The following is a 19,298-nucleotide window of genomic DNA, read 5'->3' on the forward strand; positions in this document are numbered from 1 at the left end:
CCAACTGTGCACTGCTCCTTCCTTTAACTATGCGGGGAGTGGGGAGGTGATAAAGATTTTTACCCAAACACTCAGACAAGTAATAGCGAAAGGATGAAGTACCAAGAGTGCTGGGATATCCTCTACTCCAGCCGTGAACAATCCGCTCACCCATCCTGGGTGATCAGTGTCCTGAAACATTTGTCCCTCTAAAGCTGGGCTCCCGGAGCCAGCAGCAGACTTAGGCTCACACGGCTGCCTCAGCAGCTCGACTTACTGGCAAATGGGCCAGGGCCAGAACCAGAGCAAATGCCGAGGAACATACGTGCTCCCCGTCTCCCAAAACCCAAACGGATGCCGATGTGAAGATGGCTGCAGACTTGTCACAGTTGCTCAATCTCCCACAGGCAGCAAAAAGTGGCTCCCAGCCTTTCACCATGCATTTCATTAATCTGAGAGTGAACCCAATCCTTCTGATCACTGTTCATTTTACACTTACAATTCCTAGTGCTACACTTATGGTCAAATAACCTGCTTCCGTTTGTATTATTCATTCCAGACAATGTTTTATTCGCTTGGGTTGTAGGGGAATGTACTGACCTGGTGTTCCCAGTGGGAGGCACACTCACAGAAATGGACAATCCGGTGGACAGGACTGTAGCCCCCACCGTTGGGAGCAGCAAATTGGCAACTTTCCCCTCATCTCTCCGGTCATTAGGGCAAGTTTACCACTAAAATGAACGGACTGAAATCATGGGCGAGGAGTCCGCAAGTTGCAGGAGTACAGACGCAGGAAATCTCCCATTATGCTCCTTTCTCCAGTTCTGCGTATCTTGATCACTGGGACCCATCATGAATCGCATGTATCTGTGTACACCCATGTATGTGTGCATGTATGTACACATACTGTGTGCAGACATATAGACATGTATGTACGTGCGTGAATATGTGTGTTTATACAGACAGTCCAGAAAAAAATGGGCCAGCACAGAGACAGAAAGTGATTTCTGTGTTAGAGACATGAATATAGAAAATTGCACTTATAGAGACAGACAACGTGAGAAATAACATGCAGCGAAACAATGATAGATAGATAGATAGATAGATAGATAGATAGATAGGAGTCACATGGATAGATAGATGAATGGATAAATAGACAGACAGGCAAACAAGCTAGACAGAGACAAGTGATGGAAAGACTGAGGGAATAAGGCTGATAGAGAACTCCTTTTACTTTCAATATTCCTACTTTCAACTCAAAAAGGGCAGAGCATTGTTTGAATGAAAGGCGCCAATGAGGCTGAGAACAGAAGCACTTTGAAAGAGAGAGAGTGACAAATGCAACCGTGCAAAGATATGCCCCAAATCCCAGCTCCTTCCTCTCACTCTCTCCCCGGGGTTCCATCCTTTTTTGTTATTGCCTCGAATCGGCTCTTGTGCCCTTCGCAGAGGTGAAAAGACTTTTTGGAAAGCGAGCTAATGGCATTCACAGCTTCTTTAAGGACGGTCTCCTCAATGACAGGGATTCAAAAGAGAATTAAAGAGACTGATCCATTCTGACAGAATTGACATTTTTTTTAAAAGAAGCAGCTTCGGGGGCCACAGCAACAGCAGCACAAACAGCACTGTGTTTGCAAATAAAGTGTGCAGTGGGACTGAAATGTAAAAATAACACCAGATTATGGGGAAACCTTAAATAATCGCACAACTGTATGGAAACAGGAAAACGGCAAGTGGTGAAAATCTAAAATAAAAACAGAAAGTGCTAGAAATAGCGGCCCTGTTAACGTCTGCAGAGAGGAAAAGTTTTTGTTTGTTGGCAACATTTTAAACACCGAGAGGACAGTAAAGGGGAGGTACGGGGATACAGCGTTGTAGAGGGCGTATATTTGTAATGTTTGTACTATTGCTGGTGTCGAGGGATAGGATTAAAGAAAAACATCGCACAAAAATCGAACATTCTTCGAGTTTTATTTTAACGTTTAAATTCTTTCTTAAAGCAGCTTCAAGTTTAGTAACAATAAAACGTCAAATGTTTGTCTCTCGTCATTTTCAAACGAACAAGATTATTGTGGAATAGTTTGGGGAAATTATATTCATTGCTTCTTTTAATCTGATTTTTTTGTGGATTAAGTGAATACTTTGGCTAAACATTTCAAACTGTACGTGTTCGTTCTACCCTACAGCTCCTTGACTGTATAACTTGCCGGAGACTTGGCTTAAGGCGTTTAAAAGAAACTCAGTTTCTGGGTAAAAATATGACTTTAACAGTCTCAACACTTTGCATCTAACCTACAGACAAGTGGCTTGAAAATCAACTCTCCCTCAGCACTTAAACTTGTCGCTGAGAGAGAGAGCAGAATTATTTTAATCACCAGCGAAATATTGTACAGAATTTTGAAATGGGTGAGAAATCCGCTGTAATAAATGTTGCATTCTGCAGAACAGCGACAGACCTTCGAGAAAACAAGATTGAATTTAAAACGTCGGCATTTTTCATGAGCAAGGAACGTTTCAAGGTGAGAATTGCACAAGCATGTTGCACATTGGCAACTTTTTGGATGCCTTATTATAATTAATATTATAATTATTATTGCATTATTCAAAGATTTGCAAACACTTAATTTTTGCTGAATTTATATGTACATTCAGAATAAAAGGGAGAGGCTCAACTCACTCGGTCAGTAGGGGGTGACACCAATTGAGAAAAGACTCCACTCGGTTTTGCAATCGGTGTCGGCTCAGAATTTGACTGACAGGCCGCCCACTTCGTGCTTGAGTGGCAGGAGTGGCAGCCGATGAATGTGTGGTAAGAGCGGCGCGAGGGGGTTGCAGGAGCCAATGGGAGGTGGTCAGGGGCGGGGCCCGCGGTGCTTAGCCCCGCCCTCATGTCGCCCCGGGACTGGAGCTGTTGCCAGGTTCAGTTTCTGCAGCTTGGGCAGCAGACACCGTGGAGCGGGCTGTGTATCAGCTCTGTCCCCCCGCCCCTTGTCACCTTCACCCACCCCCCCTCACTCCTGCCCATCAATCTCCCCGGGACTCCCGAGCCAGAGCTGGCGCCAGCATCTGCTGCTTTCAACAAAGAGTGGAGAGACAGTGTGAAGTGCAGAGCTGGCCAGCATTTGGAGAACTCTCTCCTGTTGTTTGCGAAAAACAAAATCATTTCATTTCATTGAGGATTTGGATCCGAGCCCCTGTTTTGCGAGCGCACTTGCAGCTTCGAAACAACACTGCAAGCGCTGGGGCTTGTGCTGGAAACGCTCACTGGAAAGTTTGACAACCGCCTCACTTCGAAGGATTGAATGAGTCGGCGGAAGTATTTAAACGGGCCGCTGATTTGAAGCTTGCAGTCCCGTTCGCAGCAGTTCCGCACCTTGGCTTCTCTGCATTCTGATCCTAAGGATATGTCGATGTGAGGCATCAGGCAACATTCACGCAACTAACTCTCTGAAAGGTGCTGTAGAATGGAGCGGTTTCTCCACGGGCTGTTCATCGCGCTCCTCTCCCAATCTCTATTGCTCGGGAGTTGCTGGGGCATCGGCTCAATCGACCACGAGAGAGGCAGAGAAGCCAAATGCGAGCCGATCGAAATCCCTATGTGTCTGGGAATTGGCTACAACATGACCAGAATGCCCAACTACATGGGCCACCAGAACCAGCGGGAAGCTGCAATCAAGCTGCACGAGTTCGCCCCTTTGGTCGAGTATGGCTGTCATGTCCACCTCAGGCTCTTCCTCTGCTCCCTCTATGCCCCCATGTGCACTGACCAAGTTTCCACCTCCATCCCAGCCTGCAGACCCATGTGTGAGCAAGCGCGCCAGCGCTGCGCCCCCATCATGGCTCAGTTCAATTTTGGATGGCCGGAGTCTTTGGATTGCAGCAAGCTCCCCACCAGGAACGACCCCAACGCATTGTGCATGGAAGCGCCCGAGAATGCTACTGGTGAGCCGCAAAAGGGACAAGGTATGCTGCCCGTGGCACCCAGAGCCAGGCTGCCCGGGAGTGCAGATGGCAGGAACCAAGGGCCACTTGGCTCCTGTGACAATCCTGACAAGTTCCAGTACGTAGAGAAGAGTCTGACCTGTGCCCCCAAATGCTCTCCAGGGGTGGATGTCTACTGGTCCAAGGGGGATAAAGACTTTGCCTTCATCTGGATGGCTGTCTGGTCCACACTTTGCTTCATTTCCACTGCATTCACCGTGCTAACATTCCTGCTGGATCCTCACCGCTTCCAGTATCCTGAGAGACCCATCATCTTCCTGTCCATGTGTTACAATGTCTACTCGGTGGCTTTCATCATTCGCTCGGTAGCCGGGGCTGAAAATATTGCGTGCGACCGGGAGAATGGAGAGCTATATGTCATCCAGGAGGGGCTGGAGAGCACAGGCTGCACCATCGTCTTCCTCATCCTGTATTACTTTGGTATGGCCAGCTCCCTGTGGTGGGTCATCTTGACTTTAACCTGGTTCTTGGCTGCAGGCAAGAAATGGGGCCATGAGGCCATTGAAGCTCATAGCAGCTATTTCCATATGGCTGCGTGGGGTGTTCCAGCCATGAAGACCATCATTATACTGACTATGAGGAAGGTGGCGGGTGATGAGTTGACGGGTCTGTGCTACGTGGGCAGTATGGACGTCAATGCTCTAACTGGCTTTGTGCTCATCCCTCTGTCCTGTTACTTGGTGATAGGGACTTCCTTCATTCTAACCGGGTTCGTGGCTCTCTTTCACATCCGCAGGATCATGAAGACTGGGGGCACCAATACGGAGAAGTTGGAGAAGTTGATGGTGAAGATTGGAGTCTTCTCCATACTTTACACTGTCCCAGCCACATGTGTCATCGTCTGCTATTTCTACGAAAGGTTGAACATGGATTATTGGAAGGTGCTAGCCTCTGAGCAGCCTTGCCTGGCCTATCCAGGGAGAAGGATTCTGGACTGCACTTTGGACGTCTCAGTGCCAACGGTAGCTGTCTTCATGCTGAAGATCTTCATGTCCTTGGTGGTGGGGATCACCAGTGGGATATGGGTCTGGAGCTCCAAGACCCTCCAGACTTGGCAGAGCTTGTGCAGCAGAAAGCTGTCAGTGAGGACTCGAGGGAAGCCCTGCAGTGGAGTCAACTGCTCTGCCAGCCATTGCCATTACAAGGCACCTTCTGTCATGGTCCACATGAGCAAAACGGACCCTTACCTGGACAATCCAACCCATGTGTAACAAATACCAGGTAAAAATGCCAGCAGAACAGTCGTCCAGTGTGAGTCCACTACCCAGTATACGGCTCAGGGACCAGCCCCTTGGCCACGTGATTTACTAGTTCTAATAGTCACATTACTGATGTCTCTTAACCTAAAGGATTTGTTTAGGAATTCCTGTAAAATCCATGTAAAGGTTGACGATAATTCCCATTCTAAGACCTGTTGGCGTGTAGAATACTGGGGGATAGCAGTCTTTCAGAGGGTGGATGGCTTCCTAATATCACCAAGAGTGAGGCATCCACCGCTCAGATCAGACGGGTGGAAGAGTTTTGATTAATTTTGAGCTGAAACTGGAAATTTTTTTCTTTAGTGCTGAGTGCTTCTGAATGTCACCATGCCAAGCCTGTAGAAGGGAAAATGTTATCAATCTCTCTTTGCAGTCATGCAGCTTGGAACTGTCTCATTTTCAAAACTTTATAGTTGAATTGCGGGGGTGTACAGTATCAAAGCGTGTAATGAAAAATGCTAAATATTGATAATGTTTTAAATGTTTTTTTAATCCTAAAATACATTTTTACGATAATTTCTCAGTCATTCCCAAAGATACTTAATTATTTAAAAAAGATCTCTGATGTTTTGCCACACAATTCTCTTTGAATAAATGGCAGTTTCAAGCAGTGAGAAGCAGGAGGTCCCAGGGTTAATTCCTGATCCGTGCTGTCAGTCAGAGGCAGTGGGTTGAGTGAGGACTTACAGTTGGCCTCAGCACCCAGCAGTCGGTGTTATCCACTGTTATCCAGCAACTGCTGCTGGAAGTGCAACTGTTGTGTAAGGGCAGATGTGGTGTCCCCTTTGTGTTTCAGTAACTCGCTGAAACTCACTGTCAGGGGGATCAGTCATGATGAATGACCATTTGTCCAGTGGACTGGTGGGGGCTCACTCTAGCCATCAGTACCTGTAGAAAATACCACAGGGTCAGTTAATTCCTTCAGGAGAGGCCGACAGAAAGTTCTCTAAAATAAAATCTTAAACTAATCTGAGAACCGTCTGATTTTTCTTCCTGGGGCTTATTTAATTCTCCAGGCCAGTCGACACTCACACCCATGTAAAATATCCAGTTTTAAAATGTTTCTTTCCCTTACATTTAATACTTTCCATATAAACACTTCATTCTTCCAACAAAAACATTTCTAACTTGTAATCTGCATTTCAGCACAAGGGACTTTTTATTTCTCAGTTTCTGCCCCATAATACGTTTTTAAAAAAATATTTAACCCTATCAGGTGAGGGAGATAAAATTAATCTTCAAGTATCGTGGAAACAATACTGACCCTAGGTATCCATGATATAACTATAGGTTAATAAAAGATCTGTTAAATTGTTTCTGCAGAGTGTAGATAATAAGAGTGATGCAGACTCTATATCAGCATGGTCCTGTAACTACTGAAAGTCCCCTGTCTATTGATTCTTTTATTGAAGTTTCTCGTAAGCTCATTTCCCAGTAGCACAGTGGGAAAGTACAATAGTACTAGTGGGGGCGGCATGGTGAGTGATGAAGGTGGATGTGTTCCCTCAAATTTTTCTGCCTTGGATTATGTCTTGCACTGTCTGCATTTCCTCCAGCTTCCCCCCCCCCCCCCCCCCCCGCCCACAACCACCTCAATCTGGGAATCGTCCTGATGTTCCCTCAATTCCATTAATTGTGTCTCTGTACTGAGCCATCCAGACTGGGAGGGGGGTGGGGTGCAGGGCTGGGTGTTGTTCCCAGTTTGATCCCTTGTCTGAGTTGACTTAACTGATCTCAGCCAGAGTGAGAGCTATGTAGTACAATTGGGTCTCAGCTGCCTGGGTTAGGCAAGGTAAAACTGGTAGTAATCTGGTTGCTGATTGCTATCGAGTCACCCATACTGAAAAATGTGGGTGTCGTCGGCTGAGGGCACACTCAGGTTCAGTCGCAATGCCCTTCACAATCAAATATCTTGCCATTCCTTGCTGTCCAGCCTTACATGTGGCCACTAGTGCAAGCTGAAAGAGGGTGACACATCTCCATGGAGTCATGCCCTAGCACCAGGGGGAAGAGAAAAATTGGAGAGAAATAATTTTGGAAAGCATAGGTTGCAGGTATCTACAATAATCAGATGGCCTCCATCTGGCACATTTCACCCTGGAGTCCACTTTTATAAGTTGTTATTAATTTCCTAAGAAAAAGTGCACCCAGCCACGCAGCCCCCTCCCCTCCCCCAACCACGGGTGTAGCCAGTCCCTGAGCATATTAGCAGTTAATTTCTTTAATCCGTTGTCAGTAAAGGGTTATTGTGAGGCCTCCTTGTTAATGAGAAATGAATGGTTGTAATGTGGTAACAGTTTGTCCAAATTGCTGGATGGCCAATTTTTGGGAGGATAATCAGCTGGTACCAATGCCAGGGGAGCTTGCTACAGGGCCTGTAAGACACAGGCCCTCTCACAGTGATTTGAGGGGGGAGGGGAGTGAGTGCCAGCTCATAATGGACAATGCCCTCTCCTCAGCTGGGGTCATTACTTGGAAAATGGAATGGTGGAATTATCAGCCTTAAATTATACCCTAATCCCCTTCCCCCCCACTGACCCCGAGGTTCCTATTGTGCAATATAATTCCTTTTGAAGGGAATGGGAGTGAGAGCTCCCATCCCTTTCTGCTATTGTATGTGTACAGATATCTCATTGCATCTTGTGTTTTCTTTTACAGTTGTATATCTGCTTTGTATGTTGGTTGTAATTTTTTTATGGTGATTTTGAATTGACTGACCCGTTGCCCCCAGCCCCATGCTGAAGGGGAACGGAGTGAGGTGCACAGGCGAGCAGTGGTTGGGGGAGGGGGGAGTGGTCTGATTGTCTGAGAGTGTCAGTGCATCTTATTGTGGGGATCACACTGTGAGCTGCAGAATGTCGTGCTGCTAGCTCAAACCTTTCCCCGGTAAAGCTCTTACAAGAGATGTTAAGAGCGTTTTGATGTGGGGGGGAGGGAGGGGAGGTAGGCATCACTGATTGTTTCTGCCACTACTAATATTTTTCTGTTTTAATATCTTACTCTAGAGGAAATGGAGACCACGTGATGAATGTGGCATCAGGTATAGCCCAAACCTATCCTTAGCATTGACTTGCACTGAAGGCCTCACGGCACTTATTTCAGACTCTGCTCCCAGTGTATCTGAAATCCACTGCCCTCCTCCCCCCCACCCCGTGACAGTGCTGCCCCTTTAATCAGGCTATCAACACCACCCTTTTAAATGGACAAATTCATCATCACTGCCCCTTGAAACAGCCCAACACATAAGCAATGCTCCTTTAAACAGCCCACATTTTAGCACTGTTCAATTAAACTACCCAAAACTATCAATTACACTTTTTTATTAACCATATTGTGGGCCCTTCTCCTGTTGTAGAGATAAGACCAATTTCTGTCATGGTCATGTGGTATCTGCACCAGCAATGGTGGTAGTCTGGTGACTATCAGATTACTGATTACTGGGGGAGTCCTGCCAGCACAGGGTGCACCAGTGCACTGTGCCACAGCATAGTATGGGTGAGGAGGGCACATTTACACCCTGTGGAGTGCTGCTGATCTTGGGCGATTCAGCACTCACTGCACTCTCGTACGTGTAGAAGGGGCAGGTGGGTTGTGCCCTTTTCCCCCATTTGGACAGCTCAGGGAGACATACAGAGAGATTAAGATTTACGGTTTATAATTGGGTGGACTGAAGGGCAAAAAGATTAAGGGAGTAACTAAAAGAAGAGACTGGGCAACTTGTGCATTAGTTTTGGAGAAAAGTTCCATTACAGTCGTGTGTTTATCTTCAGTCACTCTCTAGTATAAGTACTGTACCCAACTCCTATAATACCTTCCTGATCACACCTTCTTCATCACACTTGGTTGATAAGACCCCTAAACAACAGCATGAGCAACACCACCAGAGATTTGCTAGTGTATGCATATAAACATTGGAAAATGTTTTAGTTTAGTTAGGCATCAAGATCGGCGCAGGCATGGAGGGCCGAATGGCCTGTTCCTGTGCTGTACTATTCTTTGTTCTTTGTTGTTCTTTGCATGTCACACATTACAAAAGGCAGTCATTTGCAATGTACAGAGAAATTTCTTCTGTAAAAGAAAACATCCTGTCATTAATATCAAGCCTTAGGATGTCCCGAAGAGCATTTAGACTCGAATTGACCCGGTGAGAGTAAAACAATTAGTCTTATGGTCTTAACAGGGCAAGCCAGTTTACATACAGTTTATCTGTAGCAGCAGCAGAATAATACACTGTGCATTAGATGGTGTGATAATCCTGATGTGCCATGAGCAGTACTACACTTGGTTTACTAGTCTGTTTTTGTTTCACAATTGGCATGGTCCTAAAAGGTGACATTCCTGAATAAATCACCCAGCGTTGAGGACACAGAGGGCTATAATTATCAGTAGATTTATGCTTCTCTATACTTTCTCAATGATTATTTCAGTGAATAATGCGCAGATCAGTCTGTACTGGGGTTAGCTGTCCTCAGTCAGGGTGAGAGTAGGATATTAAAATTGCCCTCAGCACCCCACGGCTAAGGAGCAATCAATCAAACAGCGTTTCCACTCCTGCTTGCTGGAGTCGCACCTGGAAAGTGCATGCATTTCAACATCGGGGGAGAATAGGATGGGGCTCTACTATGATGCTCCCTGTGGGCAAATAGTCTCGTGACTCTTTATTGTTTCGACTCACACGTGAAGAATGGTCATTTGAACAAGGTACCGGAAGGCCACCAGTGCCAGTGGATCCGAACCCAATGAGAAGAATGGAAATTGGCTAATAAAATTGAGTTGCTCATTTTTCATATTTCTTACTAGTAAGACACTTCCAAATGGAACCATGTTGGAATCTTGTCAGTGGCAGCCTGCCCTGGGTGGGACTGAGGTGTGAGTTATGGGAAAGCAATGGCAGTAATTTCAGAATGAAGTAATTAATTTTTAACACAAGTCTGAGAGGTTGTCACCAACGTTCTCCATTCTTTCCAAAGTGTAGAGTGTTTATTATTTGTTTTCAGTTACTCCCTAAGATAAGGAAGGTTTTATGCCATGAATATCTCCAAATAGTGTTAGTTTGGCTCACTTCTTAGCATGCTTGTTGTTTGTGGGTTCAAGACCCACTCCAGGACCTAAGTACATAATCCAAAATGAGACTTCAGTGCAGTACTGGGGGAGTGTTGCATAGTCAGAGCTGCCATCTTTTGAATATGTTAAAACAAAATATTGGGGTATAGTGCTTGGAAAAATTGATTCTCAGCCTGTTTTTAAATAGCAAGCCATTTTTCCCTCACCGTTTTTAGTTGGGAAGTTATTGAGGAATCCAATGAATTTTGATGAACAGAAAATAAAAGATCAGAACTCAAGCTAGGTTCGCACCCCTTTTCCTTTGCCCTATCTGCCTGGATTTGTTCCTGACTCATAAGATGCCCACTCCAGTAGGAACCTAATCAGGAATACCTGAGTCTGAGGTAGTCTTAAAAAATGCCACCCCATCCCTTCCAATTTTCTCCCCTTGTGTCCTGAAAGTGTTGGATATTGAGCTGGGATATAGCGGGCATCAGCCTCCCCTCTCCAGCACTTCACTCAAGCGACTTGAGTCTGAGCATTCAGGGAAGACAAGGAAACTGGAAAGAAGTTGAAGTGATGGATGAGATTGAATGTTGGTTTGTGACAATAGCCATCGTAACAAGTGTATCCTCCTCCGTTTCCCTTCCCGTGATCATTATCTGTCATAGCTGGGCCCTGTACAGGAGGCTGTGCAAATGGATTGTATTGCCTGTAATTCACTTCACTTTGTCTACTCAATGATTGTAGATTTATTAATTTATGGTAAGACAAACAATAGAATATCATTTTTGTATATGTTCATGATAGTTTAAATGCAAATATATATTTTTGGGTTCTTTTTTTGTAAACCGTGTCCACTTTTATTTCTGCATCACACTTTCTGACCCCAAGCAAGGGGGGGGTTTAAAAAAATGGGATTCACTGCAGCTGAGATGAGAAAAGACAGCACTGCGGGTAAATATTTATTTCAGAAAATCCATCACTCTGAAGATGTTCCGCTTCTACAGAACAGGTTTCGCCATTGGGAATTTTTTTTTTACAGAGGAAACCTTCCCAATATATTTAGAAATAAAGATATTGTATGAATGTTGTGTTCATTTATTTATTTAGAGATACAGCACTGAAACAGGCCCTTCGGCCCACCGAGTCTGTGCCAACCATGAACCACCCATTTATACTAACCCTACAGTAATCCCATATTCCCTACCACCACTAGGGGCAATTTACCTAACACCTGCAAGTCTTTGGCGGTGGGAGGAAACCAGAGCACCCGGCGAAAACCCACACAGTCACAGGGAGAACTTGCAAACTCCACACAGGCAGTACCCAGAATTGAACCCGGGTCCCTGGAGCTGTGATGCTAACCACTGCGCCACTATGCCGCCATTATGATGAGGGAGTGAGAATAAAGCATTTAACATGGACATCAAGCATTTCCCTGGTTAGGTACAGCACAGAACTAGATCTATATTGAAGTTCCTCCAACCTCAGCATTCACTGTCAATCTGACATTTGACATCTCTACATCAGTCATCCTATGCCCTCCTGAGTGAAATTGCCATTTTAATACAATGAGTTCAAACTAGGGACAGTTTTGCGGTTGGGCCACAAGCCCACAGCAACTGGATTGAGACACAGCCACATAGAGAGGACCTTACAACCAGGGAGGCTTTTCTTCTCAGCAGTTAGGGCTAGATTTGAACGTAGGTCTTAAGGTGAAGGGCCAGGCTCTAATTCACAGTATTAACCAATTCCCTCCTCGTCATCAACTGTTTAAAAATCACTTGCAAAAAACTATTAAACCTTTTATTATTCTCCTATCTATCTGTTTAAATTATGCATACATGGAGCTGCACTGCAGGCTACACAGTGCCTGGTCTACAACTGGTGTTGTGCCATGGCCATGTTCTGCCCAAGGGCAGGTCCTCTGCTCTTTACTCTGCAGGAGAGATGAGCATGACTGGGGAATAGGGTATATGAGGTGGTTTCCTGTCTACAACTGTTAACTAGCCCATTTTATAAAGGTGAATGTTGGAAGTGCTGTTGGAAGAATGTTGTGAAACCTGGGCAAGCACTTCTCCCAGTTGCAATCAAACTTTTTTAAAAAACGACCTTTTCAGTGGCAGTGCATATTAGACCACAGCCACTCCTGGAAAAGCTGATCCCTATTAGGCTTAGAGTGGCCCAGTTTCTCTAAGTGTGGTCCTAAAATAGGCACCAGGCCCTCCATCAGTATATGCAAAGGGCCCATGCTTGTTATAGGCAGTTGCCTTGGATGGCTGAAAAATGGCCAACCTGCAATGAGCTCAGAAAACTTTCAGGCATCTTTGGGGGGCAGGAAATTGGTCCCAAAAATTTACCCCTGTTGCACCCAATTTATGCTTGTGAAATAGGATCAGTAAGATTCAATGACTACCCCATAAAGTGAACAAGGTACTTGATGGGATTGGGGGGGATGATTAGGCACCATGCAGGAGTTTTCAGAAATATTAGAGGCTGTGACCAAAAGCACTGGCAGAGAGAAGGCTTGGAGGAAGCTTTGGAAGATGGGAAGACAGGTGTAGGAGTTTCAAGAGTTTAGAGTGCAGGAGCAGATTGGCGAAAGTTTCTGCCACTAGTGAAGTTGAGGCACGGTAGAGCAGTCATAAGATCAGAGGCTAAGGGATGTCTGGCTGGAAAAGATTGCAGAGTAGAGTGGGACAGGTAAGGGCTGAAATAATACTAGGGCTTATTTGCAAAACCAAACACCCACGATTTTCAAAATATCAAATCCATGCAGAAAACATGTAAACCATTTAGATCAAGATTGCAGTATGTTGTCCATAAGGTTCCCTGTATGATGGGTGACAATTTAATTTCCCTTCCATGCTGAAATTCCACAACCTTGTACTCGCAGTAAGCCAGTCACATTCACAGAGACTATGAATCAGAGAAAGTATTACTCCTGCTGTTTCATGCTGGGGTACACTCCACGAACACCAGCCACCCTTTAGTACCTTGGTCCTGAGGTATTTTCACATGTGGGCCTAGACTGTAAGTAAGGCCATTCAACTGTGAGTAGCACCACTTCTGAGCCAGTCATCTCCTCAACTGACATTCACATGCACAGCTTCCCTCAGTAACCACTTTACAACAATCAGGAATGGGAACCCTGGCTGATTATTTTTCTTTCCCTAGCTCTGGGGCACTGTGGTTAGTTATAAATCCTCACTACCATCCCTGCTTAGCTGAGGTAACCTGGCAATGACCAGGAAGGGAAGATGGGACCGACTGGCCTGTATCCTTTGCCAGCCACTGTCGACCCAATGGGCCATCAAGTGTTGCTCATGGTGTCTGAGCGGGTACAGGACCACAGAGGGGATTTTTGTAGACAGTGCAGCAACTTGCCAAAGAAAGGTACGTTAAAGGACCTGAATTCTGTCTTTTTGGGCCACACTGAAGCTTTTTAAAGGAATAGAATAAGCGATGTGCACTCGGGAATCGGAAGTACAATCACAAAATTTGCAAATAACATCCAAATTCGGAGTTACAGTTAATACTGAGGAAGACTGCAACAAAATACAAGATCACATTAATAAACTTGCAGAATGGGTGTGTAATGGGCAAATTAATTTCAATATAGATGCAAAAGGTTGGTAAGAAGAATGAGGAAGCCACATACCCCTTGGAAAATAAATGGTGTGGAGCAGCAAAGGGTCTAGGGGATTCAGGTTGCACCAATCACTGAAAGTAATTACACAGTTAATAAAGTCGGAAATAAAGCAAACAAAGCTCAGGGGTTCTTTTTGCAAGGGATAGACCTGAAAAGCAGAGAAGTTATGTTAAACTTTTGTAGAATCTTAGGCCATACTTGGAGTATTGTGAACAGTTCTGGTCTTCTTGTTATAAAAAGGATATAGAGGCACTAGAAAAGATGCAAAACGATTTACAAGGATGATCCCAGAAAGCTGAGAGGTTATAACTATTAGGAAAGAATCTAGAAAAGAGAGGGTGACCTGATAGAAGTATTTATAATTACAAAAGGGTTTGATTGGGTAGAGGTGGACAAGATGTTTCCACTTCTGGGAGAGACCAAAATTAGGGACCATTAATACAAGATAGTCACCAATAAATCCTATAGAGAATTCAAAAGAAACCTCTTTACCTAGAGCGCAGTTAGAATGTGGAACCCGCTACCACAGGCTTACATTGTTGCAAAAAATAATAGCAAGTCTGAGGACTGGGAGTGTTTTAAAAACCAGCAAAGGGCCACCAAAAATTTGATTAAAAGGGAAAAAAATAGAATATGAAAGTAAACTAGCCAGTAACATAAAAACAGATTGTAAGAGCGTTTATAAGTACATTAAAAGGAAGAGAGTAGCTAAAGTAGACGTCGGTCCCTTAGAGGCAGAGACAGGAGAAATTATCATGGGGAATGAGGAAATGGCAAAGGCATTGAACAAATATTTTGTGTCAGTCTTCACAGTAGAAGACACAAGTTCAATACCAGAAATAGGCAGTTACCTAGGGGCTAAAAAGAGTGAGAAAATTAAGGATATTGATATCAGCCAAGTAAAAATATTGGAGAAACTTGAGGGACTAAAATCTGACAAGTCCCTGGGACCAGATGGCCTACATCCTAGGGTTCTAAAAGAGATAGCTGCAGAGATAGTGAATGCACTGGCTATGATTTTCCAGAATTCCTTAGATTCAGGAATGGTCCCATCAGATTGGAAGTTGTCAAATGTTACACCGCTTTTCAAGAAAGGAGGTAGAGAGAAACAGGGAACTACAGACCAGTTATCATCAGTCGTCGGGAAGATGCTGGAAACTATTATTAAAGAAGTTTTAACATTGCACTTGGAAAAGCATAGTATGATTAGAACAAGTCAGCATGGTTTTACTAAAGGGAGATCCTGTTTGACAAATTTCTTAGAGTTTTTTGAGGATGTAACTAGTAGGGTAGATAAAGGGGAACCAGTAGATGTAGTATATCTGGATTTTCAAAAGGCATTCGATAAGGTGCCACATAAAAGATTAATAGGAAAGATAAGGGGTCAAGGTGTTGAGGATAATATATTAGTGTGGATAGAGGATTGGTTGACAGACAGGAAGCAGAGAGTGGGCATAAATACGGCATTTTCAAGTTGGCAGGCAGTGAATAGTGAGGTGCGGCAAGGATCAGTGCTGGAGCCTCAGCTATTTACACTCTATATTAATGACTTGGATGAAGAGACAGAGAGTAATGTATCTAAGTTTGCTGATGATACAAAGCTCGGTGGAAAGGTAAGCTGCAGGCAGGATGTAGAGAGGCTTCAAAGAGACACAGACAGGTTAAGTGAATGGGCGACAAGATGACAAATGGAGTATAATGTAGGGAAGTGTGAAGTTGTTCACTTTGGTCGTAAAAATAGAAAAGCAGAATATTTTTTAAAAGGTGTGAAGCTGGTAAGTGTTGATGTTCAGAGAGACTTGGGGGCACTCGTACAAGGAACGCACAAAGTTAACATGCAGGTGCAGCAGGCTATTAGGAAGGCAAATGGCATGTTGGCCATAATTGCAAGAGGATTGGAGTACAGGAATAAAGAAGTCTTACTAAAATTGTACAGGGCTTTGGTGAGACCACACTTGGAATACTGTGTGCAGTTTTGGTCTCCACACATTTAAGAAAGGATATACTTGCACTGGAGGCAGTGCAGCGAAGATTTACTAAATTGGTCCCTGGGATGAGGTGATTGTCCTATGATGAGAGGCTGAGTAAATTGGGCCTGTATTCTTCCGAGTTTAGAAGAATGTAAGGCGATCTAATTGAGACATACAAGAGCAGGCTCAATGGGCCATATGGTCTACTTCTGCTCCTATTTCTTGTGTTCTTGTGCTCACAGGGAGCAGTTGATCTGAACAGTGTAAATTCATTTAAGAAGAAACTAGATGCACACTTGATGGTGAAAGGAATAGAAATTGATGGTTTTAGGTGAAGTATGGTGGGAGGAGGCATGTGTGTAACATAAATAATGGCATGGGCTAGTTGGCCCGAATTATCTGTTTCTGTGTTGTACATTTTATGTAATTCTATGTAATATCGCCGAAATATAGCATTTCATAGCAAGAGGACATATTTTTCCCTAAACTTTCTTTTCCGCCAATTTTCTCACCCTGTTCTCTTCTGACAGGTCTGACTCACTGTTCTATAAGGCCTCATCCAGTTGTCATTTTTCACATGCGACACTACACAGTGAGTGCCAACAGAATGTTAGGCCAGCCAAGCTCCACCTTGTCCCCATCCATTATCACTGGATAACAAACAGGAGAGGGAAAATAGCTGTCTTTCTAAAACTGGTTTGAATGTCTCAATACAACAATGGGTGGTACACTAGCTAAACCAAGGAGCTGTTTCTAGCTGGTGTCAATAAAACCCTATCTGCCAAATGAGAAATATTAATTTAATTGGTTGGAAACTTACATTAGACTTTTAATGGAGAAAACCTTGTAGTTAACTTTTTTTAAAAAAAACTAGCAGCCAAGATGGGCACCGCAATTTGCATCTGGAACACCTTTTCATATTCAAAAGATCTACCCAGAGCCAGAGGTTTGAACAACTTGGGCCCAGGACACTGGCTTGCTATGTGATTGAATTACCTAAAATGGCTTCATTAGCATGACAGTCAAGGCAATCCTAACACTGACTTTGAAAGAGCAAACCCCGTCCAAGTGTAAATTGGCATCCTGGGGCCTGTGGAGCCAATTCCTAACCTTGAATTTCATTAGAAAGTCCCAGAAAACCTGAAGCAGCCATGTCTGTCTATCTCGCGGGAAGCTATTTTTTTCCTTGGACAAAGAGACAAGCAGTAACTTGGTGTGTGCAGCAGCAGAAGGCTGCATGCTTCCCTTTCTCTCTCTCTCTCTCCAGAAAACATCAAGTTGAAAACCATCTGCAACTGTGGACCCTCCAAGCCCACAGACTGCTGCAGCCAGAGACCAGAGGAAGAGAGCCACCTACTAATCTGCTTTAAAGAAAACCCTGAGCAAAGCAGGCCAACCACAAAGTGCACTTTGACCAACCAAGGACTTCAAGAATACAGCTTCAGACTTAAGACTACCGAAACATCCATTCTACAGATTGTGTATTTAAATTCCATTTATTTTGGACTCTAATCCAACTACCAAATCTATTTTTCCCTCTTTAATCTATTTGTGTGTGTCTGATTCTCTTGTGAATGTGTGCGTGAATGTGTAGCGTATTTTTAAAAATTTTTAAATTCGGGTTTGATTGTTAAGTATGGAGGTGGTAAGCGCAACCACTGTTTAAAAAGGAATAAACCCTGTTGCAGTCAAATAAGAGAAAGGGGAAGAGGAGCGACTGTGACCCCCTCCTCACTTGGCCATAACACTGGTTAAACCAAGTTATCCACATCCACACCCCAGGTTCCTTCTCACACTTCTCCTCCCTGTTGCATCGGCTGTTGGATGGCATCTGACATAAATCCATCGGATGCCAGCCTTAGAAAATATTGTTCCGCTTGTTGCAGGAGAAAATGGCAAATAATACTCGGGAGAGTTGGGCCACTGGGATTGGGAGGGGAATCCCTCACATCAGGTGACCCACTCATAATGTGGAGCGGGCAATGGAGCTGATAGGGAGGTACGCCACTTTGGCTGTTGGTGACAGAGAGGTCATTGAACTGTGCAGAGACAGGTGAGTGTGTGTTAAGTAGTGAGCGCAATTGCTATAGTCTTTTACTGAGCCCAGCAGCCAGAAATCTCGACGTGTTGTGTATTTCACCGAGTAAGACTAACATGTGGATTCACAACAAGCAGCCATTATTGAACTAACTTTATTTACACCTCCCCAACAGAGAGGGCAGCAGAGAGGCAGTATTACAAAATGCTCAGCTATTACAATATTCTACACTGGGCTGAAATTTATATTTCTGCGTGAAATCAATGGCGGTCCGCCCGCACGGGCCGCATGTCACGGAGCCGCCGCGATCCTAAGCGTGGAGGCATTTTCCAGCCCCACCCCCGCCATGAACCCCGATGTCAGGGGGTCTGTAAAATTCAGCCCACTCCCCCAGCACTTAAAACAAACTTTTACATTGAAATATTGGTAAATGTACATAATTTCCCAAAGTACAACTACAATATCTGAAATTTAACAGATTGGGTTGCATGCTTACTGTTACTGTAATCACAACTAAAACATATATGACCAATATTTCCGAGTAATTTGCATGTAAAAAATTTTTTTTCCTTAACACCAATATGTCTTTAACAAAACTATTATCATTTGACAAGAAGTAATGAAAGGAACAACTTATTTCTTCTTCCTTCCTACATACTTTCAATTAACCTATCCAGCTTCTTCCTCTTTCTTTCTGGGTATCTTCTTCCATTTCCATTAGCTTGACTCTGCTCTCCCATCATCTCAGACTGTGGCAACCCTGAACCGTGACTTTGACTACCAACTCCATTTAATGGTTGGAACTGTGAAATTGATTAAATAGTCTTCATCAAAGACGCTGACTCCCTTTGCTCTACTGGTGGATTCTGTTACACTGGCATATTTTCAGTTTCTTTGTGACTTGCACTTCCATTCTGACCTTCAACTTCTGGCCACAGCCCTTGATTGTTACACTTTGTTTCACCCGCATTCTCTGTTGCATTCACCAGCTCAGAGAATTTTGCTTGGAGGAAGAAAGATAGTGGGGATGAGGAATTGGTGCAGGAAAATGCACAGAGCACAATGGTTTCAGAGGAGTGAAAGTGGAAGAGAAGTCATTCATTCCCCAATAGAGGCAACTGAGGTGGCAGAGATTGAGGAGCCAGTGGACTCAGGTCTCGTGGGTCTGATTCTGAAATTAAGCCTTTGGTGAGTCCAGTAGCCTAGTGGTGATAAACTGGACTACCATCCCAGATCATGCATTCACATTATATAGATTTTTGCTTGGTAAGGATGAGGAACCAAATGGAGAAAAGGTGGGAAAATGCAGTGCAGATCAGTTTGAAGTGATTTATGACTTTAACTCCTTATAG

The 19,298-nt window shown here is 44.2% G+C and overlaps 1 protein-coding gene across 1 annotated transcript; it reads left to right on the forward strand.

The window, feature by feature from the left end:
* The first annotated feature begins 2,976 nt into the window (after nt 1-2,976).
* fzd9a (frizzled class receptor 9a) lies at nt 2,977-11,134 on the forward strand. The gene has a single exon (XM_068010200.1). It carries the CDS (start codon nt 3,444-3,446, stop codon nt 5,190-5,192), a length of 1,749 nt encoding a protein of 582 aa, XP_067866301.1. The 5' UTR covers nt 2,977-3,443; the 3' UTR covers nt 5,193-11,134.
* The last annotated feature ends 8,164 nt before the right edge of the window (nt 11,135-19,298 follow it).

The sequence above is a fragment of the Heterodontus francisci genome, chromosome 30 (assembly GCF_036365525.1).
Source record: "Heterodontus francisci isolate sHetFra1 chromosome 30, sHetFra1.hap1, whole genome shotgun sequence".
In the NCBI taxonomy this organism is placed as follows: domain Eukaryota; kingdom Metazoa; phylum Chordata; class Chondrichthyes; order Heterodontiformes; family Heterodontidae; genus Heterodontus; species Heterodontus francisci.